Source organism: Podarcis vaucheri (genome assembly GCF_965113315.1).
Source record: "Podarcis vaucheri genome assembly, chromosome: 1".
Lineage (NCBI taxonomy): Eukaryota > Metazoa > Chordata > Lepidosauria > Squamata > Lacertidae > Podarcis > Podarcis vaucheri.
Window position 1 is genome coordinate 23,581,874 of NC_138759.1, and position 23,083 is coordinate 23,604,956.

The 23,083-nt window shown below is 44.6% G+C and overlaps 1 protein-coding gene across 2 annotated transcripts in view; it reads right to left on the reverse strand.

The window, feature by feature from the left end:
* Positions 1 to 22,457, reverse strand: part of RIN3 (Ras and Rab interactor 3) — a 78,492-nt gene extending 56,035 nt beyond the window's left edge. Inside the window, exon 1 of one of the 2 annotated variants that reach the window (XM_082232563.1) lies at positions 22,057 to 22,457. In XM_082232563.1, the coding sequence (XP_082088689.1) occupies positions 22,057 to 22,151 (95 nt within the window). In that variant the 5' untranslated portion in view covers positions 22,152 to 22,457. Of the gene's footprint in view, positions 1 to 21,535; positions 21,948 to 22,056 lie in introns of those variants that run through there. The other variant, XM_082232564.1, reaches the window with a different exon arrangement.
* Between the last annotated feature and the right edge of the window lie 626 nt (positions 22,458 to 23,083).

The window sequence follows — 23,083 nt, forward strand, 5'->3', positions numbered from 1 at the left end:
ATTGCAGACTGTGTGCCTGTTGCATTGCAAATGTTCTTTCAGCTCCATTGTTTAGGATTCCCTACCCTCTTACCCGTGTGTGTGTATACACACAATCATTCTCACATGTGGCGGGGGGGGGGAGAGTGTGATTGCATCCACCAGTTGTGTTCCCTTGGTGTCAATGCACCAGTCAGCAGCTACACATTCAGAATTAATGTGAAGGCGACCTATGTGAGGACAGACTGTGTGGATACTGCCATTATACAGGTTAGTCAGTAGGGGGCACTAGACTTAGTTGTACCTAGGTAGGGCCAGGCATTTCCTGCTGCTGTTCTGTTCCTGTTTAAGAGAAACAACAAAGTATGTGCAAGACTGGTTGCAATATCGTCAATTAAATGAGGTATTTAAAGGAGATAAAAAGAAAGGATTCAGTTACACTTCATCCAGATTCCAAAGAGAAATTATAGATGATAATACTAAATTGTTGAAGAAGACGTATAACTTATGATTAGAGTGGGAAACCAAAGACGAAGAGGCTAAATGTGCAGTGATTAAGTGGGCGCAAGATTTAGGACATAACATACAAATGGAAGACTGGGGAAAATTATGGAAAGTGAACCTAAAATTTACTGATTGTATAATGCTGAAAGAGAATTATATGAAAATGATGTATCGATGGTATATCACGCCTATAAAAATGGCAAAAATTTACAGAACGGGTTCTAACAAATGTTGGAAATGTAAAGAAAAATAAGTTACATTTTTTTTCATATGTGGTGGAACTGTAAACTAATTTTTAAAAATTGGGAAATGATTTATAATGAAATTAAATGAATGTTTAAAATGACCTTTGTTAAAAGACCAGAAGCCTTTTTGTTAGGCATTATAGGTCAAGACTTGCCAAAGGAAAAGAAGAAGTTATTTATGTATGCTACAACGGTGGCTAGGATATTACTAGACCAGAAATGGAAAGACGACAAGATAGCAACTAAAGAAGAAGGGCAAGAGAACCTGATGGACTATGTGGAAATGGCGAAACTAACAGGAAGAATTAGACAAAAAGACAACAGAGACTTTAAAAAGGATTGGGAACCATTTATGTTGTACTTACAGAAATATTGTAAAGTGGACTCGCTAGCAGGGTTTGATTAAACACTTACCGTACAACTAACGAAACAAATATAGATACTAAAATGTATTAACGAGGAAATAATAAAAAGTAAGAGGTAATTTGAAAATAATTACAATATAAAAATGACAAGATCAGAATAATATTCAAAAATTAAGAATGCTTTATTGAGATATAATAAAACAAGCAGGAGAAGTTAATATGTAATGAACCATAAGAGGGGGTTGAGAGAAGTAGTAGGGAGGGGGAATGGGGGAACTGTATTTTTCTTTTTTGTTGAGATAATGTTATTGTGATGAACAAGAAAATTGTAAAATTTAATTAAAAAAATTAAAAAAAGAGAAATAATAAAGTTACCTAATAACTCTATGATCATATTGTTGTAACCTTACATGAAGCAGCAACCACTAACTGTTTCAGATGTCTTGTGCAGACCATATTTTTGCCCAGGCTTTCCCTGACCTATAATATTGGAACCTGTCTTCATGTATCTGAAATCCCTGAATTCTTGTTTTAAAAGCTTTAATATTGTTGCTTTACCGGTTTTATGTTGTTGTTTTCATGTTAATGATATTTTTACATACATATATATATATATATATATATATATATATATATATATATATATATATATATGCAGGTTTTGGTGTCTTCGGGTGTCTTCCCGTGTAAGAGTCGGGGTGTCTGGGCGACGTTTCGACGAGGTCTCACTCGTCATCTTCAGGCTGGTGCTTTCGGCTTCTTGTTACTGGAACAGAGCAGAATCTGGTGTTTGAGTTCCTATAAATACTGTTGAGGGGTGTGGTGTATAGCCTCCAACATTCTGGGCAGAGAGGAAGTTCCTAGATTAGTGTGCCTTTTCTTCTTTTGTTCCTTTTCTGACTATGCCTGGGAACAGAAGCAAAGCAAAGGAACAGAAGCAAAGCAAAGCAAAGCAAAGGAACAAAAGAAGAAAAGGCACACTAATCTAGGAACTTCCTCTCTGCCCAGAACGTTGGAGGCTATACACCACACCCCTCAACAGTATTTATAGGAACTCAAACACCAGATTCTGCTCTGTTCCAGTAACAAGAAGCCGAAAGCACCAGCCTGAAGATGACGAGTGAGACCTCGTCGAAACGTCGCCCAGACACCCCGACTCTTACACGGGAAGACACCCGAAGACACCAAAACCTGCATTCCTGTACCCGTGAAAATCTACGAAAGCATATATATATATATATATATATATATATATTAGTACAGTGCTTAGAAAAAAATCAAAAACATTTAGTGAATTATAAATGCTTTAAAAAATAATAATAACTGGCGTGCCCTGGGACCTATAAATAAATGACTTCCTAACTAGTGTGTCCTTTAAGACTTCTGTGACATAGACATACATACACAGGCCCCCTTCACATTAATGCTGAACACGCAGTATCAGAGTGTGGCCAGTGGATGGGTTCTCACCAGTGGAGGCCCATTAGACTAAATGGGACATTGCCTTACCAGCCTCAATCTGTCCCATCTGCATGACCCAGGGGTTGGCCCTTCCTCCTTTTGCCCCTGGTAAATCTCATCAAGGAGGAGGATGGAGGGAAAAAACCTACCTTTGGGTACCCTGCATCCTGCCCCACCAGTCCCGGTGGGCACCAGACACCATTCAATCCCTGTTGAGAATGCCTGTATGTATATTGCTAAGGGTTTAACATTGGAAAATTCCATTGGTGTGAACTAAGCTAGAAAGAGCTCTTCGAGCTTCTAAATGAACTGATAATTAACTGTTGATGTTCTCTGCTAGCTTACATGTGAGTGTTTAACCTTAGAACATGTGACTAAGGTATTCCATTGCAAATCTCCATTTTGAAGGGAGTTGGCTTTGCTTCTGTTCCCAGGCATAGTCAGAAAAGGATTTGTAAATGAAACTGCATAGCCTCAGGCTGGATACAGACTAATGCAGACCATGGGGGAGACAGAGCTTTGATTTCAGCTCTGATTGTAATTAAGTTATATATTTAAGAAGAAGAACCTATGCTTCAATACACATATGCTTTGTACTTCTTTCTGGATGTATCACTGATGCTTTTGTACTTGTTCTGAAGAAATTCTGCTTTGAATCATAATTATGGGTCTGGACAATTTTTATTCCAAAAGGAGTAAGCTTTTATGCATACAATTGCTTCATGCTGCGCATTATTAACATCTAAATTAATCATACACACACACCCCTCCCCTGCTCACTGAACACTTGAGATGGGTTGTCTTGCCTATCTGCCACTTCACACTTCTGCTAGAAATTTGGCCAATGGGAAGTTATAGCAGCTGCTTAAGAACAGAGCATAATGGTTGCCTTGGGTGGCTAAACCCCAGCACACCGACAGTCCCACTTGCAACCATCACCACAAATGCACAAATTTTGGCTACAAGTCTACCTGGAGAACTACCATATTCCCTAACCACCAAAGAGCCGCTTCCCGGCTATTGATGGGCTAAGCTTATGTAGTGTTCTGCAAAGCAGCCTGACTTGAGAAGAGTAACTGGGGATATGGCTTAATTAATGGCACAGTAATTACATCAAAGCACTGTACTTTATTTGACATGAGTTACGAGACAGCTCAGCTGGAGGCGAGAATAAATGGCATGATAATTTGCCTTTGGGGTCTTGTGGGTATCAGTGCAATTAGTCACGCCACTGCCAAACCATATTTCCTTAGGAATAAGCAGCCAAATTACATGCTGGTTTACAACCTTTTATAACCTTGCTCGATCCAAGAGACTGCTGTGTGCTGTGAACCAGGAAGGATAAGCCCCTCTCCTCCTCCTTCCTAGAACAAAGGAGGGGGTTTTCATTCAGGAGCAGATTAACACACACTTACGCATGGCTGAAATGGCTGAAGGGGTTCCTCAAGCTGGCCTTGCTTATAGAATGATATAATCAAAGGAACTCCTGCCTGAGGTTGCTATCCTTGTAAAAAATAACAATGGGGTAGAATTCAGTGCAGGGCTAAGTGGGGTAGGTGTGCACAGAATGAAGTCTGCGATGGACATGCTTGAGTGACAGCTGTTATCAGTGGGGAAAAACATTTGGATTGATTCCGCCATCCAGTCATACCACTGGCTTTTTCTGGCCAGGAAGGAGTTGCTGCTGTTGTAGTTTTGTTGCTTTTTTCTCAAAAGTGTCTCAAAGCAACTTCCAGAAACAAAACAAAAAAAGGAAAACAAGCATAAGGACAAAAGTAAAACAAACCCAAACCCTAAAATGTTGATCAGTAACATGTACAAAAAGGCAGATCCCACTGGGCCTACCCTATGAAAAAGAAGAGGTCACAAACATACTTTACCCTCCAGATTAAGGTCCGAAGGCCCGAATGATTAAAAATGCTTTTACCTGGCACATAAAGCAGTTAATAATGGTGCCAGGTGTGCCTCCCTGGGGAAACATTCCACAAATGGGGAGCCACCACTGAGAAGATCTGTTCTTATGCCATCACCCTCTGCACCTCTGTTAGAGAATATGGTGAAGGACCTCAGATGCCAAACCAGGTTGTTCATACGATGAGAGTTGATCATTGAGTGACTGGTAGTCCCGAGATGCACAATACTTTACAGGTCAAAATCAGCAATTTGAATTGAGCCTGGAAACTAATTTGTAGCCGATGCAGTTGTGCCAGGGTTGGTGTGATGTGTTCAGACCATCTTGCCCTAGTCAGCAAATGCGCCACTGAAATTTGCACCAGCTTTGAACCATCTTCAAAGGCAGCCTTGTGTTTAATACCAAGGCTGGAGCATCCTGTTATTTGTGTTGTGCAGCAGCACCCCTGAAGCACTGAAAGCAGCTTCCAATGAGATCTTGCAATATCCTGTGTGTTCTGTGAGATCTCACGAGATTTTGGCAAGATCTCACTGGAAACGAATGCCACTGCCGGCACCGCTTCTCTGGGCTTCTGCCGCTTAACCAGTGGGCTAGACCTGTTTTAACACACTTCAGTACAGTGCTGCCTTGGGTTAAGAACTTAATTTGTTCTGGAGGTCCGTACTTAACCTGAAACTGTTCTTAACCTGAAGCACCACTTTAGCTAAGGGGGCCTCCTGCTGCCGCTGCACCGCCAGAGCACGATTTCTGTTCTCATCCTGAAGCAAAGTTCTTAACCCGAGGTACTATTTCTGGGTTAGCGGAGTCTGTAACATGAAGCGTCTGTAACCTGAAGCGTCTGTGACCCAAGGTACCACTGTAATCTAAAGAGCTGATTTGTCCTCCAGACCTGACTTGCTCTTTGGTTCCCACTCCTTGCTTGCCCTTTGGTCCTGCTTGGCTGATTAGTTCTTCTAGCCACTGACTTGTCTCATGATTCTCAGCTTGTGACTCACCTCCGTTCACAGCCGATCCCTAACAGTGGGAAGTGAGGCAAGTATGGCTCCTCCTACTCATGCCTTACTACTTATTTCCCCCCTGAGGAATGAGTGGGGTAGTCCCTGAGAATCTGTGCAAAGGAGGTGATATTTGCAAATAAGGTGATATTTATTTTCAGTTCTCTGTTGCCTGTGTCACCACCCTGTTCCCTGTTTCTGCTGGAAACAAAAAGCTCAATGCAGACTGTGAAAAGCCCCTGAAGTACAGAGAGGGGAGGGAAGTGGGTTCTCGCCAATACAATTCAAAAGCTACACTCTATAGAGCAGCTTTTGTCAACCAGGTGCCATCCAAATCTTTTGAACTACAACTCCCATCAGCTGCAGCATGCTGACAGAGAGAGAAGAGAGAGTTGTGCAAAGAGGTGTTTGGAAAAGAAGAGAAAGTCAAATTTTATTCTATCTTTCGCTGGAATTACTAATGTCACAATATCAAATGGCTGAAATTCTGAAAATGCATCTTGATTTGAAACGGGGATGCTATTATGAGGTCAGCATACCGTGAAGAAAATAATACTTTAGAGGTGAGGTTTTGCAGCATCTGTTTAAAGCCATGCCACGGTTGGTGGCTGTGCAGTGATTGCCAATCTGTGTGCCTCTGAGATGGCAAAAGGCATCAGCTGTCACAAGCAACTCATGTAAGAAAGAGAATGACAGATTAACCTTCAGACTGAAAACGCTGAGTGCTGGGCAGGCATAATTTAGGGCAGGCTAGTTTATGCCAAAAGCGCATGTGTCAGAACAATATTTCTGATAGACGTAATACCCTCTTATGAAGGCTTATTGATCTGAGCAAGAGGTAACACCTCATGGGGCCAAACTTACTGCTTTTTCATGGCCTGGTACAGCATGGAGATGCCAAGAATCAGATCTGGGACCTTCTGCATACAGTTCATATGTTTTGCTGCTGGGCCTGAAGACAGGCAGTCAGGTCATGTATCTGCAGCAGTAACCTGAGGAAGAATGACAGCTGGGAGGAACACAGAATAAATGCCATGGTGCACCTGTAGCAGCAAAACCAGATGCTTTCATCTGCCCCAGCTGCAACAAAATATCTCTTTCCTGTATCAGTCACTGCAGCCACAGCAGGTGCTATAACTCTCCAACAGTCTGACTTCACCCCCAAAGGCGCACTCTTCCATTATCTCCTGAGACAGGCGGATGCCAACAACGGCTGAGCGATGGTCCCTGAATTCACTGGAGGGTTTTTGAAAAAGTACTTTCCATTGTGCATTATTACAAAGGGCTTTTAGTATGTTGCTTGTCCCTAAGTAGAATGGGATGTGCGACTCGTCCTTCTCCTTCTAACTCAACCTCCACAAACCTGGTGCCTTCCAAATATTTTGTACCACAACTCCCATCAGCCCCAGCCAGCAAAGCTGTTCTGAAGTCTGTGAGATGCGTTTCCACCTCCAAAGCCTGAAGCAGATGTAAACATTAAATAAGGGTCCAGGCATCGGGAGAGGGCCACAGGATCACATATTCCACCTCCCACGTACATCTTTCTCTGGTTTCCCTCCAAAACGTGGAGCTAGCGCTACTCCCATTGCCTTAAAGGAGCTGAAAGCAGAAGTTTCCATGGACCACAGGCTTCATTTAGGTGTTCTGCCTATGGATTTGTGATTGGAGATGGCATATCCATCACATTGAATATGCATGTTGATTTTTAATTTTTTTTATTGCTTCTTCTATTTCTTTTGTATTAGATTTTTTTTCCTGTTACAATTTGAATTCTAAAGAATTACAATAACTATGGTTGGCATCCGTCTGTCTTGGGAGACAATGCACCTTTGTCAAGCTGCTGGAAGGTTTTAGCTCCTGCTGTGGACATAGAAACTGATGCAGGAGGGACATGTTTTGTTGCAGCTGGGGTAGATGAAGGCTTCTACAAAAGGCAGGAAATAAATCATTACATGGTCTGCCAAGACCCTCAGCAATTTTCAAATGGTTCATGGTGTGGGGGTGTTTGGGAGCCACTGGCTTAAGGCATGCTGGGTCATAGAATCATAAGAAGAAGAAGAGTTTGGATTTGGTATCCCTCTTTATCACTACCCTAAGGGGTCTCAAAGAAGCTAACATTTTCCTTTCCCTTCCTCCCCCACAACAAACACTCTGTGAGGTGAGTGGGGCTGAGAGACTTCAAAGAAGTGTGACTAGCCCAAGGCCACCCAGCAGCTGCATGTGGAGGAGCGGAGACGCGAACCCGGTTCCCCAGATTACGAGACTACCGCTCTTAACCACTACACCACACTGACTCTCATAGAATTGTAGAGTTGGAAGGGACCATGAGGGTCATCTAAGTCCAACCCCCTGCAAAGCAGGAATTTTTTGTTCAACATGGGGCTCGATCCTACGACCCTGTAATTAAGAGTCTCACGCTCTACCAACTGAGCTGTCATGTCACCTAGCTGAAGTACCGTATTTTTCGCTCTATAACACGCAGATTTTTTCTCCTAAAAAGGAAGGGGAAATGTCTGTGCGTGTTATGCAGCGAATGTGTGGTCCATGGAGCCGAAAAATGAGGCAAAAATCAAACCGCGCTTCAGGGAGAAGGGAGCTCCGTGAGAGAGGAAGCTGTTGCTTTCCTGCATTCTGCCTCAGGGTCTTACTGCCCACCCGCTTCTGTTTCCTTGCTGTGTTTGCTCAAACGGAACAAAGAGCAGGGAAAGCCCCTCCCCTCCAGGCAAGAAGAGAGGAAAAGCAGAGCGTCCGTCCTTCTATCCTCTCCCTGCTCCGGAGGGAACAATGTTTGTGAAGGGAAGAGAGATTACAGGTTCGGCTTAAAATTCTGATTTGACTTCCTGCTTTTTGTTTTTGGAGACACACAGCATTCAAATATGCTTTCTTCCATTTAAAAGGATGAAATCCTTAAACAGTGTTTTGCCTGTAAATTCATGTGATCTGGAAGATTACAGTGTCTGTACCTCTTAAGGGATGGCAAAGCTTAGGTTTCGCTGCTAAATAGTTCTTAATGCAGTTAAAATGCTTTCTTCTGTCATGCTGGTGGGAGGGAGAGGGAGAAGGAGAGGGAGAGAGAGAGAGAGAGAGAGAGAGCACGCTTGTGTGGGTGGGTGGGGGAAAACTTTTGCCTTCCTTTCCTCACGTTATAGCCCTCTCCTGCATTCTTAGCCTTCTGTGTTTTTCCTTCCCTCCCCACTTAAAATGTGGTTACAAAGCATGGATCCACATGGATCCTCAGGATCTTTGCATTGGGTCACCCCAAATTCACCATCAGAGCACATAGCATGTCCATGGCTACAGCCTGTCCCCCCCCAAAAAAAATCACGCACCCACTGTTGCCTGGGGCTGCAATGGTGCAAAAACGTGGTTGCAAAGCATGGATCCACATGGATCCTCAGGATCTTTGCATTGGGTCAGCCAAAATTCACCATCAGAGCACATAGCATGTCCATGGCTACAGCCTGTCCCCCCCAAAAAAAATCACGCACCCACTGTTGCCTGGGGCTGCAATGGTGCAAAAACGCGGTTAAAAAGTATGGGTCCACATGGATCCTCAGGATCTTTGCATTGGGTCAGCCAAAATTCACCATCAGAGCACATAGCATGTCCATGGCTACAGCCTGCCCCCCCCCAAAAAAAAAAATCACGCACCCACTGTTGCCTGGGGCTGCAATGGTGCAAAAGCGTGGTTACAAAGCATGGATCCACAGGGATTCTCAGGATTTTTGCATTGGGTCACCCCAAATTCACCATCAGATCACATGTCTGTGGCCACAGCATGAAGCACAAAAATGATACGTCCACTGTTTCATTCAGAATATTTTTTCCCTTGTTTTCCTCCTCTAAAAACGATGTGCGTGTTATGGTCAGGTGCGTGTTATAGAGCGAAAAATACGGTAATTGCAAACTGCTACTTCAAGGGGTTGCCTCCTCCCTTCCTTTTCACAGCTCTTTGCATTTTTATTTCCAAATCATCATAGGCTGCCTGAAGCAAAGAGAATTCTATATATTTCAAGAAACTCTTGTAAAGCATTGCTCACATTGGACGCATGTTTTTGGACAACTGCCTGAGTATTATCCCTTGTGACAATGAGTGATCAGCACTTCATTAAACAGAGATAAATACTGCTTCTCACTAAGTACAGGCAGCACGAGAGAATGAGTAAAGCAGGTGGGTGAGAAGGATCCTCCCACTACCATCAAATGTAGCGCAAAAGGGGAAATCCACGCATATAAGTTCCTCTCCGGGCAAAGTAGGCGAGTGTCCCACAGGAGAAGTGCATGGAGCAAACTGCAGTTTACCACTTGCAAGGCTCTATAAACTGTACTTGCAGCACATTGATACTATATGAGCAGTTTCTAGGCAATTTACATAGCAATGACCCCTCCCCAGGCATCTGTTAAGTCAATGCAATGTGGTGAGCAGTTTCTGTTTTCCTTTAGAGAGGGCTTTGGAAGAGTCATCTCCAAAGAATGTGTCCCTCGCACTCAAGGAAAACAGAAACTGCTCACCACATTGCACTGACTTAACAGATGGGAAATTGTTTGGATTTATTGCCAAACTGGTGGTGCGTGAGGCTGGGCCGGGTCCCAGATTCTGAGTTAGCCAAATGGGTGTGGTGGTGTGATGCTGCTGAAAACAGCACAATGCTTATCCCAGGAAGAGAGGGCAGTGGTGGCCTTGAGATTGAGCCGTATTTAAGGGAAGAGTACACAGATAATTCACTGTGACAGAGTCTGCAATGTATCAGGTAGCCAGTACAGTGGTGCCCCGCAAGACAAATGCCTCGCAAGACGGAAAACCCGCTAGACGAAAGGGTTTTCTGTTTTGGAGGTGCTTCGCAAAATGAATCTCCTATGGGCTTGCTTCGCAAGAGGACAATGTCTTGCAAGTTCCTGCTGTTTCCCCCCCTTTCCCCCCTTTTTCTAAGCCGCTAAGCCGCTTATCAGCTGATCCGATCAGCAGATAAGCCGCTAAAAGCCGCTAATAGCTGCTAATAGCGCTAATCCGCTAATCCGTCAATGGGCTTGCTTCGCAAGACGAAAAAACCGCTAGACGAAGAGAATCACAGAACGGATTCTTTTCGTCTTGCGAGGCACCATTGTACTAGTTGCCCAGAGTAGCTGCGGCAACCCAGTCAGATGGGTGGGGTACAAATAAATTATTATTATTATTATTATTATTAGGCAAGGAGATGTTTCAGCACCTTCCTGCCTATGGACCAGAAACTCAAAAAGTTTGCTTTTCATCTCCTTTCCTGCTCTGCAAGCAAATAATTCTAATAGCATGCGGATGGGCAGATGAGCTCCCAGTTACTGTGAGCTAAAGTGAGAGGCTCTCCCCTGGGTCTGTCCCCTTGGCAGAGCCAACTTGGCCCATCCCTAGGTACACCCCTGTTCTTATAAGCTGTTATGTCTAGATGACGGCTGGGAAGCCTGAGGTCCCAGGGGCCAAATATCAGCACCGGATTTAGGCCAGTGCAGGCAGTACCTCTGCAAAGGGCACTGAGCTGATGGGGTGCAAAATTGAGGAGATCCATAACTGAGAAGATCCATTTGTGGGGTGCAAAATGTTGGCCTAGCGCAGGGCACAATATTACACAAGATTACCTGCAAATATGACCCTCCAAGCCTTTCTATCTGGCTGTCTGAACTCACCCCAGATAACACCCCCCCCTCTCCAGCCCACCCTCCTCACTGGTCCTGCTTTGGTGCCTGCCTAGAATCATTGAATTCTGAAAATGCCTCTTGCCTGCCAGGATTGAGGCAAGTGTGTGTGTGTAGCAACTAGCCAACTGTACAAAGGTTAAAACTTGCATTAGGGTGTTGTTGTCGTTAACTCACTTTTGTATCTGGCTCCATCCACCATTAGTATATGGCCCTTGGAAGGTTTCCCAGAATGGAATGTGGCCCTCAGGCTTAAGAAGTTTCCTTACCCCTGCATTAGATTATTTTCCTGAGTCCACCCACGACCCATTACTTCCCAGGCTGCGTTTGTCCTGGCAAGCAGGTTGCTCCAGATTCCTGACCGCCCAGATTTTGCCCTATCTCTGCTAAGAAATACACTAAAGCTGCCAATCAGAGCTGAAGATGGTATGACAAAGGGAGCCAGGAGCCTGGTGTGCACACTCATCCCACTATTGTCTCCCCTTACAGTTTTTTTTTTGTAGTTCTTTCAAAACCCAGGGAAGGTCTTTGATCATAGGTGAACATGGGACAAAATAAACGAGGCGGCTGCCATCTTCAGCTCTCTGCAAATGCGTCTTATTGACTCAAAGGATGAGTGCAAACCCTTAAGCAAAACATCATTACTTATCATGCCTCCGAATTTAACACAAGGAGCTTGCAGTCTGTACAGAAGCTGGACAAAGGAAGTGTGCTTGCGGCTGTGGCAGCAGTGGCTGATGAACGCTGCATGCTAGTTACCTAGAATTCAGGCCAGACACTGTTTGACCACAACAACTTCCCTTCCTCTTATGTCAGCTATGTAGAAACCACATGCAATGGAAACAAGCTAGCAAAATGTGCTTGCTTTGAAACGCCTTTGTACTTGACTGGCCTGGTTCACATCTAGCTTGCAACAGAGTGAATTTATTATCTCTCATATTATAAATGGCAATATGTTCCAGATAGAGAAATTAATGGGGAATAAGGTAGTCAGAGGGCACTGATCATGATGGAGGCAGTGTGCCTCTGAATACCAGTTGCTGTAAATCAGAGGTGGGGAGAGAGCTGTTGCGCTCAGGTCCAGTTCGTGTGTCTCTGGTTTCGTTGGACTGGTCATGTTGTGCAGATGCCTGACTATCGTCTTCCAAAGCAACTACTCCATTCCGAACTTAAAAATGGTAAGCATAATGCTGGTGGTCAACAAAAGAGGTTCAAAGACTCTCTCAAGACAAATCTAAAAAAACACAGACAACTGGGAAACACTGACCTGCAAGTGCTCCAATTGGAGAACAGCCTTTACCAGAGGTGTCATGGGTTTTGAAGATGCACGAACTCAGGACGCAAGGGAGAAACGCATTAGGAGGAAGGCACACTTGGCAAACCCTCACCGTGATCAACTCCCACTTGGAAACCTATCTCTCCACTGTGGAAGGTCGTGTGGATCCAGAAATGGCCTCCACAATCACTTAAGGACTCATTTTTAAAACCGTGTTTATGGAAGACAATCTTACTTGACTAGGAGTGATCGCCAAAGAAGAAGAAGAAGAAGGTCATTGTGAGAACAAGATGCTAGACTAGACAGGTCTCTGGTTTGTTCCAGCGGGGCTCGTTTTATATTATTATATTGAATTCACACACAAAACCTTTGGCTGAACCAAGATTTATTGAACTAGAATCCTTGATCTTAACATGGATGTAACATGTCGTGGAAACATGGGACACTGCCAACTCAGACCACTGGCTATGAAGCAGCTAAGTAACTGACTGGCAGTGGCTTTATAGCCTACCAGGTGATGCCAGGAATCAAACCTGGGCCATTCTGCATACAATGTATGTGCTCTACCATTGTGTCACAAACCCATCATTTGAAACCAGGCTTTAGCTTAGAAAGGGGAACCAGTTTTCCATGCTGATGCTCTGATGTTATTCTTCCAAGGTTGGTGCTTATCAAACTATGCCCCGTGGTGAAAGTGAGTTGCCCATCATGCAGTCTTGAGAGTGTTGGATCTAAACCAAGGACATCCTGCTTCTTTTGACTTGAGCATCATCCTTTCACAGCTTTGCACGCAGAAGGTCCCAGGTTCAACCCCTGACATCTCCGTGTAGGGCTGGGAGGGACTCCCTTGCCTGAAACCATGGAGAGCTGCTGCCTGCCAGTGTAGACAATACTGAGCTAGACAGGCAATTGGGGTTGACTTTCTATGTTCCTGTTTAAAATCATAGCAGCTATTTCTTTGGGGCAAATCTGACTCTCTTCTTTTTTTTTTAGAGAGGCATCAATGGCCAACTTCACCGGGCTGAGAGATGTGGAAAAGTTCCCTGTACATTTTTCATGCCCATGTTATGTTACATTAGACAAACATGTTTGGCAGAATTCCCGAAGCTAGCTTTGTTTCTGTCAGCATTAATATATTCCCGACATTGCATGTACAGTCTAGGAAGTAAAATAAAATAAAATCGCTCCAGACTGAAACCAAAACGTTTGATTTGCTAACATGTGGCTTCTTTCCAGATACAACAAGCCAAAGAACAAACGGCAAATTGTCCCTCGGGGTCTGGAACATTAACAGTGGTGAATCTGGTGCATAGCCTCAAACATGCAGTGTGGGCTTAATTGGAAATAATAAAAAATGGAAATTTTTCCTACACTGTACATACTCTTCCCTCTGTCATTTCTGGTGAAATGTCTGAAGCATGACAAGAAAGACCAATGGGCAGAGATGAGACAGTGGAATTAATTTGCACACCCAGGTAAAAATGTATCATACCACCTGCCTACCCTATGATGGAACCACTGTCTGTGTCCAGCAGTTATGTGTAAACATCACATGCATGTGGATAAATTGTGTGTGTGTGAGAGAGAGAGAGAGGGGAGGGGAGAGAGAGAGAGAGAGAGAGAGAGAGAGAGAGAGAGAGATGTGCTGCACACGTTACACTAAGGTTGCTTAAAGCCATTGAAATCAATGAGACTCATTCAATCTTTGTGCAGGATTGCAGCCTATGTCATTATTGGTATACAAACATACTTAGTATCATAGAATTGTAGAGCTGAAGGGACCCAAGGGTCATTTAGTCCAACCCTCTGCAATGCAGGAATAGTCCCAGCCTTTTCTGGAGAAGCTGAGAATTGAACCTGGGACCTTCTGCATACAAGGAAGATTCTCCACTACTAAGACTTGGGGCACTTCCAGACAACCAATTTATTGATCATTCTTCCTGATTTATCTGCAGGGAGATTAGACAAAGTTGGCCATTTAATGTGCATTTGCTCCAGTTTGTTTGAGGGAGGTTTCTGCTGCATCAAAGCAAGTGTTATCCACACTTCCCAGTGGATTTCCCCACCACTTTCCTTAAAGCAAAAAGTCTGATCTTTGGGGAAGGGGGGCTGTTGTGCAAGACCTCCCAATCCAATATAACTGCAACCTGAATTTGCTGATATGTTATTGAATCCCACCCGGAGGTAGTGACAGTCTGGAAGCCACCAAAGTCTCATTTACTTCCAAGTAAACATACTTGGGATGGTGCTGCATATGGTCTAAGCATTATCCCTTTGCGTTAAAAAAAGTAGGGGGGGTAACAATTTTACCTGCATTGATAACATTGCTACAGTTATTGAGTTGTCGCCAATGTTAGTCATACTCAAAGTAGAACCATTGAAAAGAACAGATATGACTTACTTCGGTTTAATAAGTTTACTGGGTCTATTCTGACTCTCAGTTAGTTGAATACAACCTACCATAAAAAGCAGTCATGACAAATGTTCTTTGTACACAATAACATATTAAGCTGTGTAGACACCATATGTTCAAAGCCCGCACACCCCAAGAATCCTGGGGATTCTGGTTTGTTAAGGGTGCTGGGGAATTTTACCTTTGTGGTGTGGTGAGTAAACTACGGTTACCAGGATTCAAGGGGTTCATTTTAATGTATGGTGTGTACACTGCCTTACTGTGAATTCATTCTTTGCCATTCAATTTTCAAGAGCAGGCCTTGGAGCTATATTTTCTTCCTTTTTTGCCCTCTCCCTCATGCAAGCTGAGCTGACATTTCTGGAGAAGGGGAACCAAGAAATTTCATAAGGGAAAGACTCTTGCTCATTGCAAAAATATATTGTCTGTTGCAAGAATCTCATCTTTTGTGTTCTGCGTTGCTAAGTGAAGCCAGGAAGTGCAGTTTATCCTGATATCTCAAGCATAAGAATTTGTTTCCGTTCTTTCTCTGTCAGCACAGGCTTTCCCCCTGTGAGCTTAGCCATGCTATATCTGGATATTTCCCCTTTGCAGGGGAAATAGCAACCCAGGGTGTGTACAAAAGATAAGAGATCATTGTAGGGGCTGGCATGACATGTTTTTCCACATGGTTCACCAAGGTTTTGAACAGTGACATCATCTTCCCTTGATTGTCATTAGCAGGAAAAAACGAACAACTTTTAGGTTCACTATCAGGGGGTTTGACAGAAATAAATGCAAACTGATGTACAGGGTAGGCTTGTCCACTTGTTACACTGATCACAGGTAGGCGCTTGCCTGTAAAAATATTTGTGTGAAAGAGTATACATTTGTTGATTTGTACAGCTCAACTACAGTATTGTTATACAGGAGAACAGGCTCTACACTCATTTAATCAATGTGTGAATCCACCTTACATGACACCCCAAAGCCGTCTTTGTTCACAAGCAGTGTCTCCTCATTTAATAACTCTTATAGCAATAAACCGAGCATCCTAGCCCCATTGAAGCAAATCATATAAATTAAATGCTTTCAGACTGAACAGTATCTCATGGGGGTCATGTAATAATCATGGCCTGGTCACAAAATCATGAGTCAAGATCCCTAAAAAAAACCAAATCCCAAGGTTGGCTTTCAAAAATCTGATTATAAAAAAAGAAATCTATTTTGAGACTCACTTTTCCCCCTTTTTCTCCAGAACACATGCTTCCTTACTCACTCCAGTTCTGCACGCTATAACTGTGGTTACTGAGCTGTTTGTGCATCTGACTCTCCCCGAGTATCCAAATGCCATGTGGATCACAGATTGCTATGATTACAAACACATCTACATGCAGTGGGAAAAGCTGGCATATGGAACCATCCTGAGTTACTTTTTGGAGGGGTATAACCAGCTTCTTGGAGGGATGTATGATCAGTCCAGCCACCCACCTCCTTCAATAATCTCTCACACATCTTGTTTCCCAATAACTGCCCTAGGCTTTGGAGGAAAATTGCCAACACAGAGCATGGAATTGGCTAGTAAGTCCATTTGCTGCAGGTACCTCCTGCTTGAAGCAGGAACCGGCCCGCCTGTGATGCAGGGTGAAGTGCCTGCCTCGGGTGGCAGAAGTCTGAGAGGTGACGCTCCACTCACCCTGCCACTTCGGCCACCGAGAGGGAGGCAATCTGGTGCATGGTGTTGCTGCTCATCTTTCCTGCTCCAGGCAAAGCTGCCAAATGAGCAGCAAACACTTGGAAGAGCATCTTAGCTCCCACCAAGATCTGCAAGAACCAGGGTGTGGCGGCAGAAGTGGAGTGTGATGAATGGGGCCAGGAGGCAACAATTCCCGTGCAAAATGGGAAAGGCCACCTCTGCTGATATGCACAATAGCCTTCCTCAATCAAGTGCACTCTGGATGTTTTCGCCTGAAACTCACATCATCTCTGATGATTGGCACTGATGGGTGCTGTAGTCCTCAACTGGAGGGCGTCAGGTTTGGGAAGCAGGTATGGGGACACAATAAGGGCATGGTGTAGATCTTGACTGTATTATAGGCAGGACCAGAGTGGGGCAGGGAGCAAGTGCCCCCCAATCAATGAGTTTGCCCCCACCACTTGCCTCCTGTCATTGGCATATGCTGTTATTTTTCTTTTGTTATTGATAGTTTTATTAAGACTTTTCATAATATAATAAAAAAACTAATCTACACACAAAAGGGAGGGAGGGGGGAGGGAGAAGATAGACAAATACAAATATCTTAACTTTTATCCCATACAGAAAAAGGTGCAACCCTCCCAGCTCTCACCTGGGAGCACCTCTTTCTTCCCCCAGCCTCTTTCCCTGTGAGATCTCCCCTTCCCTGCTTCTCACGCAGAGTCCTTCACCCACTGTCAATCACCTTCATCTGCGTGCAATTCTCTCTTTAACCCATATGCTGTTATTTCTCTCTCTTGTCCACCGAGAAATGTACATTGCCTCTTCTCTGCCTCCCCACTTTTTTATGCGGCACTGTTCAGTAGATGTCTCCGTGATTATGAGAACTGGATTTTTATTCTTAACTCATTCAGGATATTGAAAAATCCCTGGATCTCTGCCTTTTAAAACATACACAGACAGTGGCTTCCTGTGCTGCTGTCTTGGCAGAATCACACTATGTGGGAAGGATTCCAGGTAAAGGCCTTTCCTGCTGGGGCACCTCTTACAAGGAGCGCAGAAAACAAGCTGCACAACAGCAGGGTCTGCACTGCTTATGTTCCACTATAGCAAAACCCATGGAGGGAAACTCACCTGGGCCAGCCCTAGAAACCCCAGAATGAAGCAAAGGGAGTTGCCCAAAATGTCCTGGGGAGGTAAAAAGTTACCCATGACTTTAAGGGCACTCACAGCAGGTTCTTCACCCATGGCGTGAGCATGGCCTTCCAAGCTGTCCTAGATACATGCATGTCCAGCCTCAGCTTTGCCCATGCTGCAATGTATCCAGCAGGCTTTCCTCCTTAATGTGGCACTTGTATGTTTATTTGCATGTGTATGTATATATATATATATATATATTTGCTTTCGTAGATTTTCACGGGTACAGGAATGCAGGTTTTGGTGTCTTCGGGTGTCTTCCCGTGTAAGAGTCGGGGTGTCTGTGCGACGTTTCGACGAGGTCTCACTCGTCATCTTCAGGCTGGTGCTTTCGGCTTCTTGTTACTGGAACAGAGCAGAGTCTGGTGTTTGAGTTCCTATAAATACTGTTGAGGGGTGTGGTGTATAGCCTCCAACGTTCTGGGCAGAGAGGAAGTTCCTAGATTAGTGTGCCTTTTCTTCTTTTGTTCCTTAATTACTTGAGGGATATCTTGGGTGATTTCATGAGTGATATTCTGAATACCACTGGGTGGGTCATTAAGTGTAGATTAGTTGCTAAAGCTTTCGTGTCTTGACCTCTTGAGCTTGTGAAGAGTTTTTCTGAGAAGATGGCTGTGCTGCATTTAGTTGTGCTCTGGCTTGGCTTCGTGTATAGGGGCGAGCTGTGGTTTTGTGCCTTGTGCCAGCCAGATCTGTGTAGGGATTGCAGGGGGGTGCAGCATCCGGAGGTGCCACTATAGTTTGGCTACTGGATGGAGTCTGTAATATGTCTGTGGAGAGGGTCTGGGTTTGGGTCTGGTGTGGTTGATTGGTGACGGCGTTCTGTGTGCCTCTGGTTCTGGTGTCGGTTTTTGTGGGGAGGGCTAATTTCCAGATGTCTGGCAGGCGGGACGTGTCGTCACGCTTGTTCATGTTGTGAGGGTGTTTCTCTATCTCGATGGCTTCCATGATTATTCTCTTGTGGTGATGTTCCATGTTAAAGAGCAATTTGGAATCTGCAAAATTAATTTCGTGTCCTGTTTCTTTCATGTGTTGGAAAAGAAACACCCCCCAAAAACCAAGACACAGAAGAAAACAATGGCATGGCCCTCCTTCCTTATATCAAGGGCACTACAGACAAAATCAGCAAAATCCTCCATAAACACAATATCAAAACAGCCTTCTGCACCAACCAAAAAATAGCCAATATCCTCAGAAACCCAAAAGACAAAATCCAGCTGGAAAACCAAGGGGTCTATGAAATACCCTGCAAAGTCTGCCCAGCCACGTACATTGGACAAACAAACAGACGAATAAATGCACGTATCGCAGAACACAAGAATGCCGTCAAAAAAGAAGAAAAAACTTCCTCTCTTTTCCAACACATGAAAGAAACAGGACACGAAATTAATTTTGCAGATTCCAAATTGCTCTTTAACATGGAACATCACCACAAGAGAATAATCATGGAAGCCATCGAGATAGAGAAACACCCTCACAACATGAACAAGCGTGACGACACGTCCCGCCTGCCAGACATCTGGAAATTAGCCCTCCCCACAAAAACCGACACCAGAACCAGAGGCACACAGAACGCCGTCACCAATCAACCACACCAGACCCAAACCCAGACCCTCTCCACAGACATATTACAGACTCCATCCAGTAGCCAAACTATAGTGGCACCTCCGGATGCTGCACCCCCCTGCAATCCCTACACAGATCTGGCTGGCACAAGGCACAAAACCACAGCTCGCCCCTATACACGAAGCCAAGCCAGAGCACAACTAAATGCAGCACAGCCATCTTCTCAGAAAAACTCTTCACAAGCTCAAGAGGTCAAGACACGAAAGCTTTAGCAACTAATCTACACTTAATGACCCACCCAGTGGTATTCAGAATATCACTCATGAAATCACCCAAGATATCCCTCAAGTAATTAAGGAACAAAAGAAGAAAAGGCACACTAATCTAGGAACTTCCTCTCTGCCCAGAACGTTGGAGGCTATACACCACACCCCTCAACAGTATTTATAGGAACTCAAACACCAGACTCTGCTCTGTTCCAGTAACAAGAAGCCGAAAGCACCAGCCTGAAGATGACGAGTGAGACCTCGTCGAAACGTCGCACAGACACCCCGACTCTTACACGGGAAGACACCCGAAGACACCAAAACCTGCATATATATATATATATATATATATATATATATATATGATTCATCTAGTGAAAACAACTCACATACATTTTTTAAGGAGTTGCCCAAACTGCTCTGGAGGGGACTGGATGTGTTGAGTGGGTGATATTAACCAACAGGTAACTGCTTTCTCCCTCATTCAAATGGAGCATAACATATTTCAGGAGATCAAAATCTATGTTTGCATGCAGAGTAGCAACTCTTACATTGTTATATCTGTCTATATTTCCTGGACCACACATTTCTCTGTCTCTCAGCATCATGCTGTATGGAATTGTTCTTTAGGGTTGCCAGTTTGTCTTGTTCCTAGCATTAGGCAGAGTGAGGCAGCTGCCTCGGGTGGCAGATGCTGAAGGGTGGATAGGAGTCATGAGGTGTTGATGTGTGTTGTATGTTGTGTGGTCTACCCTGGCAGTGGCAGCACCAGGGGAATAAATTCAGGGCGGGCACAGAAGGGGCAAAGTATATTTATAGGTGAGTGAGAGAGAAAAAATAACAGTATGTGTTAATGACAGGAGTTCGGAAATGTGGGTGGGCAAGTGGGGGGTAGTAAGCTCCTTGTTTTGGGGTGCTTGCCCCTATAGCAGTGGCATAGCGTGGGGGGTGCAGGGGGGCCCGGCTGTACCGGGCACAACATCTGGGGGTTAGGGTTAGGGGGTGCAAATTACTTGCCTTGCCCCGGGTGCTGACAACCCATGCTACGCCACTGCCCTATAGGCCCTCCTCCTACAGGTACAGAAAAAGATGCTGTCCTGTTGCCAATGTAGAAGGAAGGTTCGATCGCCAGCCCAGTCAGGCTTTGCACATGGAATAGGAGGCGGCACCATATTGTCCCTCTCGGGCAGCAAAATGTCGGGCAGCCTGGCATGCAGAAACAGGTGAAGCTTATCTTGCAGGTCTTGACATCTTTCCGCAGAGCCTGCAAGACAGAGCTGTTCCGCCTGGCCTTTGGTTTGGACTCAGTCTGACCCTTCTGTTTCCCTCCCCTTACGGTTTTGATTTATGGGTTACTTTTAAAATGAGGCTGCATTTTAAATTGCATTTTAACCTGTATTTTAAATTGTGGTTTTTTTCTATTATGTTTTTATTGTAATTTTACTGGTGTTAGCCACCCTGAGCTTATTATTATTATTACCATGGAGCTGACATGATGGATAAAACATCACCTGTTTTAATCTGCATGTTCTGAGATGCTGATAAAGGGACAGCAGCAGAGCAAGCCAAAAAGAAAAAAGAAAGCTCCCCCCTTTTCAGCCACATCTGTGTGACACAGCTGGGGGGGAAATCGAAGCCTGTTGCCCCTCAGGATTTATGGAAAAGATTTGCCATGTTTCCAGATACGCACGACAGGCAGCATGGAAACAGCTCGTTCCCCCCCTCCCTTCTCCTCCTCAGAGTATTTTCATTTCCTTCTCCCCCCCACAGCACCCCGTGCAAAAAGAAAAGAAAAGCTCCTGTTGTTTCAAAGAGGCAATTATTAGCATTCACCCAAGGAAAAAAGGCTGTGAATTATCGTGATTGTGGCGGCACAGCTGATAGCTTCCCGTGCAGCCTGCAAGCGGATTTAAGGGAGGGAAGGAGTTTCTTCTCAAAGAGGGAGAGTGGAAAGAGAGCGGCTGTTTTACTTCAGGAGGGAAAAAGTGCCGCCGCTAAAAGTTTCAGGACTCACCCAGCTGCCCGGTTTCCCAGCGATGTTGTCATCCTCTCAGCAAAGCGCGCGGAGGCGCTTCTCGCTTCAGAAGCGTTTGAGGTCTCCCTTGTGAAGAAAGTTATACCTTGGCATTTCCTCACAAAAAAAAGCGTCCACGCCCTTCTCCTCCTCTCCCACACCGGCCCGGCAAATAAAATAAAAAACTAATATATATATATGTGTGCAAATGACGGTGGATTCAACGCGAAGGATAGCCGAGCTTTCACCACAGTAGTTCCAAAACACTGGCGACTCCGAAATGAGAATCCCTTTCCAAGTGGTGTTTCTGCTTTGAGCTACTTTTCTACTTCCTGTATTTGTGTGAACAGGGGCTCTCAGGAAGAGGCTGTCCTTGGTGGTCAAGGGTGTTTTATTTCTTCTTCTTCTTCCTTCCCCCCCCCCCCCTCACCGCCCTACAAACCCATTTTTAGTCATGAACTTTAGCTCAGAGAGTTAGGAAGCCGGGCCTGCGCTCTGGCGCCTCACCGCCGGCTTCGTACCTGGCTCGCCTCTGAGGGACGCAGTTTTCCTCAGCCCCGCAGGTACATCTGGAGGAGAGGCGGTGGCAAAGAGGGCCATGAACTCTGCGAAGCATTTCATGCCGCAGTTACAGTGGTGTCCATCTGCAAATTCCTGAGGCATGTGTATTTGTGTTTTGAGTGAGTAACTGGAACCAGATGGAGTCTGGAAACCTTCGCGCTGTTTACATAGGACGTGCGAGAATGGAGGCCCGAGAAGCCAGGGAGAGGCGCAACTTTCTGACAACGCTGCAGTAATAAGTCCTTCTGGGCTTGCTACTCCATGAATTAGTGCCCTAATATATATACTTGTTGCCAGTTAAAAATCACAGAGCACACCTGCTCTCTATCTGTGGTAGGGTACATGGCTTATGCATGGCCAGGGGGGAAAAAGAGGGCAAGTAGGAGAGCTCAGTTGGTGGAGCATGAGGCTCTTAATCTCAAGGTGGTGGGTTTGCGCAAAAATCCTGCATTTCAGGGGGTTGGACTAGATGATCCGCAGGGTCCCTTCCAACTCTACAATTCTATGAGTCCATGATAGATTTGCAGAATGCTTACATATGCTAATTTACACATATAGGTTAAATAGTGGCAATGCTTTGAAATCCTTTAGAAAGAAAGATACGTCGCATCAGAGAAGACTGTGGCCAGGTCTTTTCTGCTCTCCCTGTGTTATCTGTGTTTGGGGAACTTGAAGGCCACTGAATATCTCTCTCTCCTGAGGGTTCCTTATCTTTAAACTAGAATGTAAATAGCTCTTCAAAAAGCCTGGGGTCACGTGACTATTGATATTATTGCGAACCAAACACATTTCAACCCCCAAAAGGGTCTTTCTTCTTCAGTTGTAAATATCCCACTTGGCTTTTATCGCAATAGGCTGGTCATACCAGCTGAGATTCTGGTACAATTATATCCTGGCACGCTTCAAATGATGACACTTTGAACATTTGATTGATCAGGAAGAGAATAAAGTTGTATATTCCCATTTATACATATTGCATATTAATCT